Source organism: Dermacentor silvarum, chromosome 5, assembly GCF_013339745.2.
Source record: "Dermacentor silvarum isolate Dsil-2018 chromosome 5, BIME_Dsil_1.4, whole genome shotgun sequence".
Taxonomy (NCBI): domain Eukaryota; kingdom Metazoa; phylum Arthropoda; class Arachnida; order Ixodida; family Ixodidae; genus Dermacentor; species Dermacentor silvarum.
In genome coordinates, this window is record NC_051158.1 from 176,944,405 (window position 1) to 176,956,937 (window position 12,533).

At 53.2% G+C, this 12,533-nt stretch overlaps 2 protein-coding genes across 2 annotated transcripts; both read right to left on the reverse strand.

The window, feature by feature from the left end:
* Window positions 1-2,122: 2,122 nt before the first annotated feature.
* Window positions 2,123-4,328, reverse strand: LOC125945821 (uncharacterized; the record flags this gene model as incomplete). Its single annotated transcript, XM_049668119.1, has 2 exons — window positions 2,123-2,776; window positions 4,216-4,328. Coding segments are annotated over 2 exons (657 nt in total), but the record flags the coding sequence as incomplete, so codon positions are not given.
* A 788-nt stretch (window positions 4,329-5,116) lies between these two features.
* On the reverse strand, window positions 5,117-6,172 carry LOC119454605 (uncharacterized). The gene has a single exon (XM_037716494.1). The coding sequence runs from the start codon at window positions 6,170-6,172 to the stop codon at window positions 5,117-5,119; it is 1,056 nt and encodes a 351-aa protein (XP_037572422.1).
* Window positions 6,173-12,533: the final 6,361 nt, after the last annotated feature.

Sequence of the window (12,533 nt, forward strand, 5' to 3'; positions counted from 1 at the left end):
TTCGTCCTGCAGTGGACATAAAATATAGGCTGATGATGATGATGAACTCGTGGTCCAGCCGTTCGTCACTTGAAATTCCTTCTCGCACATCTAGTCGACTTCATAATCATCTCAGCTTCAGGCGCATTTTTGGCCGCACACAGTCATTCAATAATTCTGCATTGCCACGCGCCATCGCACTATGGAATAACCTTCCAAATGATATTGTTTCAATAAAAGATTCTGCCAAATTTCGCGAACAATTGCAACTTCATATGTTCTCTTGACTCTGTATTAATATATCTTCTTTTTTTATGAATACCAGTGTTCCTATTTCCCTTCCAACATACAAATTTACTTGTTTTTTCCTACTATGTAGTTATTTTTATGCCTTATTTATTGCCTTTTTTCTGTAACCCCCCTACGCAATGCTCCACTCGAGCCTGTGGGGTAATATGAATAAATAAATAAATAAAAAAATAAATAAAAATAAATAATAATAAATAAATAAATAAATAATAAATAAATAAATAAATAAATAAATAAATAAATAAATACCAGGCCCGCAAGAGGCCAGCTATGTTACCTGCCGGCCTGCTTCACCCTATAGACATTCCCACCTAACCGTTCTTTCGTGTTGTGCTCGACCTTCTTGGTCCCTTTCCAACCTCGACATCAGGCAACAAGTGGGTCGCCGTCGCGACCGACTACGCGACGCGATACGCCATTACCCGTGCCCTCCCAACCAGTTGCGCTACGGATATCGCCGACATTCTCCTTCATGACATCATGGGGCTGGCTCCTCGACAGCTTCTGACCGATCAAGGCCGATACTTTTTGTCTCGCGTCATCGATGACATCCTTCGTTTCTGCTCTACCCACCACAAGCTCACAACTGCTTATCACCCTCAAACGAATATACTCACAGAGCGCCTGAACCGAACTCTGACTGATATTCTTTCAATGTACGTCTCCGCCGATCACCGCGATTGGGACGCTACTTTGCCGTACGTTACTTTCACCTACAACTCGTCACGACATGACACCACCGGCTACTCCCCGTTTTATCTCCTGTATGGACGCGAACCTTCTCTGCCTCTCGATACTTTACTTCCTGTCAGCTCACCCGCCACGTACGTTCGCGACGCCATAGCGCGCGCCGACACAGCTCGCCAGATCGCTCGTGAACGGCTCACAGTGTCTCAGGCTTCCCAAAAAGCCCTGTATGATAGTCGCCACAAAGACGTTTGTTACTCGCAAGGTGTCCTCGTGCTGCTGTGGTCTCCGCCCCACCACATCGGTCTCTCCGAAAAGCTATTGTCCCGGTACAATGGTCCTTACAGGGTGCTACGTCAACTCACCGACGTTACGTATGAGATCGAGCCAGTCACAGGGCCAGCGCCGCCTACGCCACCGCACTCTTCTATCGTGCACGTTGCGGGACTTAAGCCGTACGTAACTGTCCCCTATGGTCCGTTGTAGCAAGCACCGGGTCGGCGCTTTCGCCCGGAGGAGGGGGGGGGGGGGGTAGTGCCACGAGACAGTGAAGGGGCTGCTACTGTCGATCGGACGAAGGCGGCGGCGACGAAGTAACCAGAGGCGCGCGACAGCCTTGCATCCGTCGCCGCTGCTTGTCGAAACCTTGTACATAGCAATACTTCCTAAATAAACGTTATCCCCGTAACAATATCTTGGACAAACAAAGAGAGGAGAGAGGCGAGTTTGGCAGGCCTCATCCAAAATTGACCAGATGGCAAGCGGTGGACTGGCGCCGACTCCAAACGAACACCCTAATTTGCACAAGCTAAGACAAATACATGGCGAAGTATATGCAGACAAAAAATTACTCGATCTCCCGCTAAAGGGAGCCATGTGTGGATGCGAAGCAGCGGGGAGATGGTTAGCTTGAGTGGGAGATGATTTCACGGCAGCAGCCCGAGCGCTCATCGCGGCGCTCCACAGGAGAGAGAATGAGGCGCGCGCGCTCCGTCATTTTCATACCACGGAGCTACCGTGGCGCCCCCAGCGTAGTATGCAGCTTGAGCGGGTGATGGTTTCGCGGCAGCGGCCCGAGCGCTCATCGCGGCGCTGCGCCGGAGAGAGAATGTGAAATGACGCCGCCTAGCTGGCAGGTAGAGGCTGAACCATAGAACGTTTATTGCTCGGTGTTACAGGTTTTTAAGCCAACGGAAATGGTCACATGACCGGCCTTGATAAGCGAGAATGCGACACGTGCAAGCCGTCCTGCTCATGCTATACATCAATAAGCGCACTTAACACTACATCCCTTCCCCCTAAGTTAGTATAGGTGAGACGATCTGGTGGCTTCCGGTGGCGAGTCGAACGTCGTGGTAGCTCTCGGTCGTCTGCTTGAGAGCTGGTATCCCGTACGTCCGTACCGTGAGGAACTTCTGCCCCTTGAGGGCTCTCCTGAGTTCCGTCGTTGGTCCGGACTTGGCTCTGCTTGCTAGGTGGCGACTCTGTGTCGAGCCGTGGCCGGAGTTGGTCCACGCGGTGCCGCTGCGGGCCCGCTGGTGTTTGCAGTGTAACCATACGTGTTCCTGTCGTGGATACTACTGTCACCGGTAACCACCTCTGGCGCGCCCGATACTGGCGCGACCATACATGCCTTCCTGGTGGAAACCGTGCATGTGCTTTTGTTGCCCCTGACGCCAGTGCCTTGGAACCATTGCCTTCCGTCTCCTTGGTGTCTGTGAAGGAGGCCGTCAGCCTGGTTCGGGGACGAAAGCCCAACAGCAGTTCTGCTGGCGATTTTCCGCCTTCCAAAGGTGTCGTTCTGTACCGGCATAAAAACTTTGTTAATCGGTCGTGCAATGCACCAGACTGATTCTTTCGAAGCCCCTCTTTTATTGATCGCACGGCTCGTTCCGCCAGCCCATTCGACTGCGGATGGTATGGGGCTGTCCTCACGTGTTTCACGTGGCTTCCTTGCAAGAAACGGGACATGGTGACACTTGAAAACTGTGGTCCGTTATCCGATACTAAACAGTACGGTAGTCCAAAACGGGCGAAAATACCCTGAAGTACTTGAATGGTGGTCTCCGCTGTGGCGGTCTTTAAAGGTACAGCCTTCATCCACTTCGTCTCGGCATCAACCAACACAAAAACTTGATAACCATTGATGGGACCTGCAAAATCCATGTGCAACCTGTACCATGGTTTGTTGCTCGCGGGCCATGGAGACGGAACTTCAGCGGCTGGCATGGACCAGCATTGTATACATTGATGGCATCTTTGAACCATCACTTCGATGTCCTTATCTAATCCGGGATACCAAAATACTGTTCGCGCTGTGCGCTTCATGGCACTGATACCGGGGTGACTGTCATGTAGTTCTTCCAGCGTGCACCGTCGTGCCGCCTCCGGCAACACTACACGATGGCCCCAGTAGATTAGATCGTTACTGGCCACGAGCTCGTCATGGCGGTGAAAGTATGTCAAAAGGTGTTGCTGTGCTTTAGGTAAGCGCGGTGGCCAGCCACGCGTGATCCACTCCTTAACCTGACGAAGCGTATCGTCTGTGCTGCTCAGATCTGCTAATTTCTGAGCGGAAAGGGCCATAACATTTAGGCCCTGCGTAAGAGCACGTATTCCGTCGACTCCTGCCCTCCTCGGTCCCCCGAGCTCGGCAATGGCAGGCGACTGAGAGCGTCAGCGTTAGCATTCAGCAATCCTCGGTGGTACTCGATATCATATTGGTAGGCCGACAATAGCAACACCCACCGTTGAATGCGCAGTTGCCATGCGCGGAATCGGCTTCTGCGGGTGAAACAGTCCCGTCAACGGCTTGTGGTCTGTTACCAGAGTGAAATGATTCACCAACGAGTAATCTCGGATCCTGGTAACGCCGTACACCAAGGCCAACGCTTCTTTCTCCAATTGTGAATAATTCCGCTCAGCGGGTGTCAGTGCTCTTGAACGGAAAGATATAGAACAGTCTTTGTTGCCAATTCGGTGTGACAGCACCGCGCCGACCCCAACCGGCGAAGCGTCGCATTCAAGCCGCAACGGCTTTTGGGGGTCATAGTGTACGAGAAGTTTAGCTTCCACCATGGCGCGCTTGGCTGCCTGGAAAGCGTTTTCCTGTTCGGCTTTCCATTGCCACTGTGCTCTTTTAGCCAGCAGCCTATAGAGTCGTTCCATCGTGGTTGCAAGGTTGGGCAAAAACTTGCCGTATTATGTGATCAACCCCAAAAATGATTTCAACTGGCTCACCGTCTCTGGTCTGGGTGCTGCGGTGATGGCTTCCATATTGTCGGGAGGGTGCAGGCCAGTTGCGTCGATCTTGTGGCCCAAGAAGGAGACTTGCTTCTCCCTGAACCTGCACTTATCCCGGTTTAACGTGATTCCACTGTCGTGCAGCCGCTCGAAGACTTGCCGGAGCGTTGAATCTCGTTTCGCTTTTCGGCTACAACTATGTCATCTAAGTACACCTTCACCGGAGGCAGGCCTTGTAGAAGGGACTCAATGCGGTGCTGGAACAAGGCTGGTGCCGACGCGATGTCGAAAGCTAGGCGGTTGTAAGCAAATAAACCTTTGTGTCTGTTCAACACCACCATCCTTCGTGCCTCGTCGTCCAGCGGAAGTTGATTATACGCGTGGCGTAAATCCAAAGTGGTGAACACATCGCCCCCGTACAGAGATGCGAATATGTCCTCAATCTTCGGTGTTCTAAATGTGTTGCCGGATTCACGGTTAGTTTAAAGTCGCCGCACAGCCGGATATCACCGTTTCGTCTCACTACTGGCACGACGGGCGTAGCCCACTCGGAAGCCCTCACTAGCGAAAGCACTCCTTCCTGCATTTGGCGATCGATTTATTCAGACACCTTTTCGCGAAGTGCGTACGGCACTGGTCTAGCCTTGAGAAAGCGTGGTATAGCGGCTTCTTTTCTGTGCAGCGTCACAGGGGGCCCCTTGCAACAACCCAATCGCTCTTCAAAAATTTCAGAGAATTCTGCTAGAAGCTTCGCTATCGCTGCGTCGCAATGAAACACATTTAAGTTCTGCGGCGCGCATTCTTCCAGTAGCGCCATGCCGGCATTCTGGAAGGCTTGGATGGTGTCCCGGCCGCACAATAGAGGCCCGTCGCAATCTACTACAACCAGCGAGCTGTCCTATTGCGTGTTACCGCACTTGACTTTCATGGTCATTAGGCCTAGGACAGGCAGCGGTCCCAGGTAGCACGACAGGCGCAGTGAAGTCTTCTCCAGAGCCGGCCACCACTGCCGATGGCTCTTGAAAACTCTCTTCGGATTGACGCTGATAGCCGACCCTGTATCAACCAGCATGCGTAACCTCCGGCCTTCCCAGACAAAATCCTTTTCGAACGGTCGTACGGAGTCGTTGCTACTATAGCTGTGAGCCACCAAAGCGTACAGTATTTCTTCTTCTTCACTTCCGTCTGGCCCTTTCACCGCGTACGTCCCCGAGGAGTTACCGCGACCGCTGGAGCACATCCTTGCCAGGGGTCCCTTGCTGCCGCACTTGTGACACGTCGCTTTCTTGTGTCTGCACACTTCCGAAGCGTCGTTCGAGCCGAATCTCCCGCATTGTGTAGACTCGGTACTGGACCCAGGCCCGTGTCCAGATTTCCGCGGATTCGTCCAGGGCCTCTGTACGAAATTGGCATCACCGTTGTCGTTGAAGCTGCTTTTTTGCATTGCCCGGACATTTGTTTCGGCTGTTTCCGCTGCTACAGCAAATGTCTCTGCCTCCGCCAGGTTTAACTTCTTTTGCGACAGCAAATGTCGTCGTGCTTCTTCATCCCGGATCCCGCACACAATCCGATCCCGCAACGCGTGGTCCACGAGCTTGTCGAAATTGCAATCCTTAGCGAGGCGTCTAAGATCAGTGACGTAGTACCGTACCTTTTCGCCTTCCGCTTGGCTTCGCATAAAGAAAACGTAGCTGGCGGCAATCTCATTTGCTTGTGGATCGAAGTAGTTGTCCAGGTGTTGTACGACTGCCTCATAGCTCAGGCTGTTCACCGATTCCGACTGGCATTGCCCCTGAAGCACGCTAACAACGTTGTCACTAAGTGGCGACGCCAGAAGCGCACGTCGTTTTCCTTCATCTGTGACGGCGTAGCCTTCGAGAAAGGCCTCCAAACGAATACGGTAAGTACTCCAGCTACTGGTTGTGTCGTCGAACTCGGGTGGCCTCGCTGTCATCGTACCGCTATCCCATTCTGGTCGCCAATGAAATTACGCCGCCTAGCTGGCAGGTAGAGGCTGAACCAAAGAACCTTTATATCTCGGTGTTACAGGTTTTTAAGTCAACGGAAATGGTCACATGACCGGCCTTGATAAGCGAGAATGCGACACGTACAAGCCGTCCTGCTCATGCTATACATCAGCAAGCGCACTTAACACTACAGAATGAGGCGCGCGCGCTCCGTCATTTTCATACCGCGGAACTACCGCGGCGCCCCCAGCGGAGTATGCAGCTGTCGCACCACCTGTTGTGCGCACCGCTCCAGATTCCTAGAGGAGAGAAAGGGGGGAGCGTAGGAGAGGAGAGAGAGGGGGAGGGGACGCGCATGCGCTGTGGGGGTGTGGCCCGCGGGCGCCGCTCCGTAGAGGATTCCTATAGGAGAGAAAGGAGGGAGCATAGGAGAGGCGAGAGAGGGGGAGGAGACGCGCATGCGTTGTGGGGTAGTGGAACGCGGGCGCCGCTCCGTACAGGATTCCTAGAGGAGAGAAAGTAGGGGAGCGTAGGAGATGTGAGAGAGGGGGAGGGGACGCGCATGCGCTGCGGAGGTGTGGGACGCAGGTGGGACAGACAGAGCCCCCGGCAAGAAATGATTCGCATTTAATATCCCTGGTGTGGCGAAAAGACTACATTGTCACACATCACACTCATGCGCCAGAAGACCTCCACCAGCGAACACCCACAAATTTACAAAACAACACTTTCTAAGGCAGTGGGAGACATGGCTTGCGGACGACGAACAGGACAGCCAACTGGCTCTCCTGGATCAAGCCCAGCGGGCCGCTCAAGCCAGTGGGGCCCTGTACTAGCGGCTCCACACACATTTTCCTTCTTTGAAGTTTACTCTCTCTCTCTCCATCGCTATGTCAAATGCATGCTCCAAACCGGCGCGAATCTTGTGCCACGTCTTTAGTGGACTGGGAGTGATACGACGATCAACGACTGAGTTTCTATTGACCCTTTTCGCGGAGCAGTTTGTTTTAGAGAAACGAGATGGCGCTTACGGCGGCGCGCCATACGTCTCCTCTGCGACTGCGCACGAATACGAAACCATTACCGCTTCTACCTTGCTTCTGTGCGATCACCTATCCGAAATACAACTCAGTTTTCGCTAACACACTGTGCTCCAATCATGCTAGATTGAATCATGTGGATTGAAGACGTGTGCAGTAGTTGGCTGCAAAAATAGTGACTGGCATGTTAAGGAATGGAATGAATCTGTGTGGCCAAGTTCGCGGACCGCTTCTGCAACTGTCCGAACGTGTTACCGGCACTTTCCTCGAGGATACAGAAATTTGCTCATCCGCCAGCCTTGTATCGCTAACCTTCAAAGGCTTCATCCCCAGAACGTCGGCAAGAGCGAGTACCACTCGTTAAACAATGACAATGGAAGCAGCGCGCTTCCTGCCATAGTAAGTGTCGCGCACGTTATCTATACACATCTGTCCCAAATGGTAGGAAAACTTACGTCCACTCTATCGCCGACGTATCAAGAATAAGAGAATGGGCGCAAACTTGAATATATGCGACGCACAATAAATGGCGGACTACACGGATGGTGCACGAATGGTCGAAGCTGAATGTTTCGTGACGGTCCACAAGAGTAAGCGAGTTACTAGCTGTAATATATATTTGCTACAAGGTACTACAATGTACAAAACAGCTACGTTTCAAGCCTGGGCAAGGACAAATCTGTCGGAACTGAGCACACCCGCGAGCGATTAGGCAGAAAATAATCAGATAGTGGCCGCACCGTGGAACTTCACTGTGTCAGAAACTGACAAGCCACTGCTTCAAAATACTTGCCGAATAAAGAACAAAGAGCAAAACACACTAATCCTGACTGAATTCATGAGCGGAATGTTTGTAAGAGCTTGGAATACATACTTAGCCCCACTTTTAGAACAAGCACCATATACGCTGCTTGCGCCGTTTGGACATCGCTTAATCAGCTCCGAAAGCGGTTTTGCATGTTCTCTGAAGCTGTAATCAAAGCTTCGTGTCGTCCACCTATAGTCACCGTCTACGATATCTCCGAGAACAGAGGTTTTCTAAGCCGCGCCGGCGTCATACATATCCATTGTAAACAAGGAGGCAACGGAGGCAGTTGAGGCAAGCAATGGACGCGTCACCACGTGATCAAACATGGCAGCGCCCACGGGATCGCCGCGAAAAGGCTCAATAGTCTGTCATGGTCACTAGGGCGTTACAAGCCCCTTGTTTCGGGCGGCGTGGTGGCGTGTGGAGGAAGAGCGGCGACGCGCTCGGCTCGGCATCACTCGGGACTCGCAAGAACAGTCGACAGTCGCTCTACCACAAGCACACAGTCAATACTCGTGCTCCACACATTTAGCACGATTTCAAAATTTTCGCGCCACTCATGTCAAACTCTAGAAAACGATTATTCGAAGATGTCTAATCGATTAAGTCGATTAAATTGAAGCTGGACATCGATTAGGAATAATTGTTTTGCGAGGTACTTTTAATATATTAAATGATTAATCGATGTCACCAACTCTATACCCACTTCACGCAGTACAGCCCATCATAATATTGCCAAGATGATCGTGGCTGACCTCCTCCCAGAACAAGCTACCGATATCAGGCACATGTATCGCGACAGCTTTGACTTTAATGACGGGCCTTTGGTTCACACACTCATTAAATCCATCCTCAAGTCGCCAGCCCCATCAGAAGACATCCTTATGTTGTGTCCCATGCTGAACGCCAAGTGATACAGCGCGAGCTCGAGAAAATTCCCACGTAAGACGTCATTGAACCTTCCTGCATTCCCTGGGCATCGCCGGTCACCATATATTAAAAAGTTGTCGCAGTTTCACCTGAAAGGCGAAGCATCAATTACGACAGCAAATTTCTAGAGAGCTATACGGAGTAATGATATTAGCTTTATCAGCTGTATAAACTTGGACATGCAGCAGCACCGGCAACACGCAGAACTGTTGTCGACGCCGTCGGCGTTTTGCCCGCGTTCGCTCAAAATGCGTGCGGCGTTGGTGACTGTTGCCGGAGCCTCTGATATAAATAGGCACTTGGTGCCGCAGCTAAACGTCGCCTCCCTTCCCTCGATTTTTCCCGCTAGGAGGCCACGGTGTGCGGACGTGTTTTCGCATGGGGCTCCTCTTTCGGATCTGTGTTTTGGATTTTCATCGACTCCGGTGCCCGATTCATCTACACCATACGACTCACCTAGTGGACCGGAGCTACCCGATACCTCTGGGGTCACTGTGAGTCCATTTTCCATCATCTCACGAGCCTTGAAGACTTCGACGCGGGGAACGCCCCAATAAGCCTAACGGAACAGGCGTCTGCCCAACTTAGGCACGGCTGCATCGATGCATGTCGCTCACGGTGGGCACCGCTCCACCTCGCGCTCTTACTGACGACATTGCCAACCACGGCCCTGCAGCAAGGCAGCGTCTAACATCATTACCGCTATTATGCACTGTTTCGGAGTGCGCTAACGAGCAAACGGTGCCAACAATGCTTAGCAACGCCGAAGAGACGCTCACAACCGACGACAAGCCAGCAACTATCGGAGCATTGAGCGACCGCGACGCTGCCAGCGTTCCCATCACAGAACAAACGAATGACTCGCCACCGGGGGAGGACATGGACGAGGATACCACACCTTTAGCCATCGACACGGACACCATAGAAGACGAAGCCTACAACGGAGCCTGTTGGAAGGTGGTCCGCAACAAGCGACGCGCCCGCAACGCTGCAGCCCACGAAACGGCGTCGCTCCGTCAGAACGCCTCTGAACACCCTTCCGCCGAGCCCAAGCAGAGCGGGCCAAAGCGCCTGCCTCCTCTTCCCCTCCGAGATGAAAAAGTTATCCTCCGGCCTCTCGGAGGCCTGAGATTGGATAAATGGCCCAGACCAACGTTGGCCACCGCGCTTTGGACAGCGGCCGGAGTGAGCTCAAATGACCGGAGAGACCTCATCCTAAGGACCCGGCCAGAACAAAACCTGACAATAGTAAGCACCCCATCATCGCACGTCGCAGACGCCCTGCTGAATATCCAGGAACTGTCGATCAGCCAACGCACCTACCCGGTGTCTGCATATCTAGCCGCCCCTGATGATTCGTGCAAGGGTATCGTTCCGGGACTGGAACCAGGCACCCACTCACATATGCTGGTAGAAGAGATGCAAGCATCTGGAATCCAGATACTACAGGCTCGAATGATGGGTCAGACGAATATTGCACTGGTCACCTTCGAGGGCCTACGTGTGCCACGCTTCGTCCGATTTCTTGGGGCAGAGCTCCGCTGCTACCCACACCGTCCCCGCCAGCCAGTCTGCAAAACGTGCCTCAAATTGGGACACCGAGCCGACCACTGCCCCACACCAGACGTCACTATTTGCGAACAGTGCGGCATCGAGAATCCCATCCCATCACACCCATGCTCTCCCCGGTGCAAATCATGTGGAGGGGACCATCCTACAACTGAACCGAAGTGCCCGCAACGCCAGCGACAACCCTTCAACAGAGCCTGGGTGAAAAAAGCCATCGAAGATGAACAGCGACAACTGAAGGCCTCCACCAATGCGGATCCTCCATCAGCGACAACCCCTGCTTCTGGAACATCATTCAAGAAAGCTGGCCGGTCTCGTTCGAAGACGCCGTCCAGATCCCGCCCCAAGGCTCGGGTAAACTCCAAATCCCGTTCCCGATCACGCTCCCAGTCGTCCTCCGCCCGCAACCAGGTGAAGCGTCAGACTACCCCGGCGTCTCAGGCATCCCCGCAGCCCTACAAGAAGGCACTACTAAACAAGCTGGCAACTTCAGCAGCTGCCCCGGACCGTCAGCAGGCCCAGGCCCCGGAGAACACCAATGCCAAGGCGGCACCTCGGGAGGTAAGTTGCCCGCGGGATCCCCCACAGCTCGCTCCCCCCCAACCTTCACCCCACAACATGTCCCCCTCTACTCCCCTACCGAACATCCACAGTGATCCTTTCCCCGAAATCGCGCGGCTACGCCGTGACATGGAAGCGCGCCACGCTCACATGCATGCGCAGCTGGAAGCTGCAATAGAGCGCACAAACGCCAGAATACAGGCAGCTATAGAGAGCGCGCGGCAGGAGTCTCTAGCGCTCCGGCAGGAGATCATAAGCGTCATACACGCATCAGAAGAGCGGACACACGCCCTATTCGCAGAGTTAGTCTCCCGTTTGGATTCTATAAGCGCACCCCTGCCGGATTCCAAATCCGCGCGTCCCCAGCCACCCCTTACAGGTGCAAGAAGATCGCACCCATACTCACGCCCGGCGGCTTCCTCTCTCGAGGATGATGGCGACCCTTAGCAAGCAGCAGCTCGTGGTCTGGCAGTGGAACTGCAGAGGATACCGTCGGAAAAGGGCATCCCTGCAACAGTACGCTGCTATGTCCACACATCCTCCTGATATTATCCTCCTACAGGAACCAAACTGCTCCCCTTCCCTATCCGGCTTCACCACTTTTACGGGTACCTCTCCACTCGTGGGAGCCCTAGTATCAAAACACTTAACGTGCAACTCCCACACTATAAACATCGATATCCCACACCAAATTCTTGAAATCATTACACAGGGCAAGAACAGTTGCAGTCTCTTCATACTTAACGTGTACAGTTCTCCCCGCTCACGCACACACTCGTTTCATCGTCTTCTAATAGAATTCGGACGCCTTGGGCGCACCCTTCTCGTGTGCGGTGACTTCAACGCCCCGCATACAGTTTGGGGGTACCGCAAATCTGAAGCCAAAGGAACTCGACTCTGGGATGACATATGTAACTTGAGATACACCTTACATACAGACCCAGGGCACCCAACACGTTTGGGTAACAGCGTCACACGTGACACGTGCCCAGACCTTACTTTTTCCAAAAATACAGGACCAGTGATTGCGCATGGTCCTCTCGATGAACATCTAGGCAGTGACCATTATATCGTGGCCACTACCCTACCACTGCAGAGTGCACACTGTCCCGAGCGGAAAGTGCGCATCACGGATTGGACGCGGTTCAGGGAGCGCCGACAGAATCCTCCTGAAGGTCTAGGATACGAGCAATGGATCGAGTCCCTTTCTTCTGACCTAGATGCGTGTACGCGCACACTGGTTACCACAACTGCGACCCCGGACGTGGACCCGCACCTACTGCATCTGTGGGAGGCACGTAGGGGGCTCACGCGGCGTTGGAAACGCCAACGCCTCAATCGCAAGCTTCGCCGGCGTATCGCCCAAATTTCGCAGGAGGCACAAGAATATGCTGAGACACTCGTCCGAAACAACTGGCGAGGTTTTTGCGAGCGTCTTTC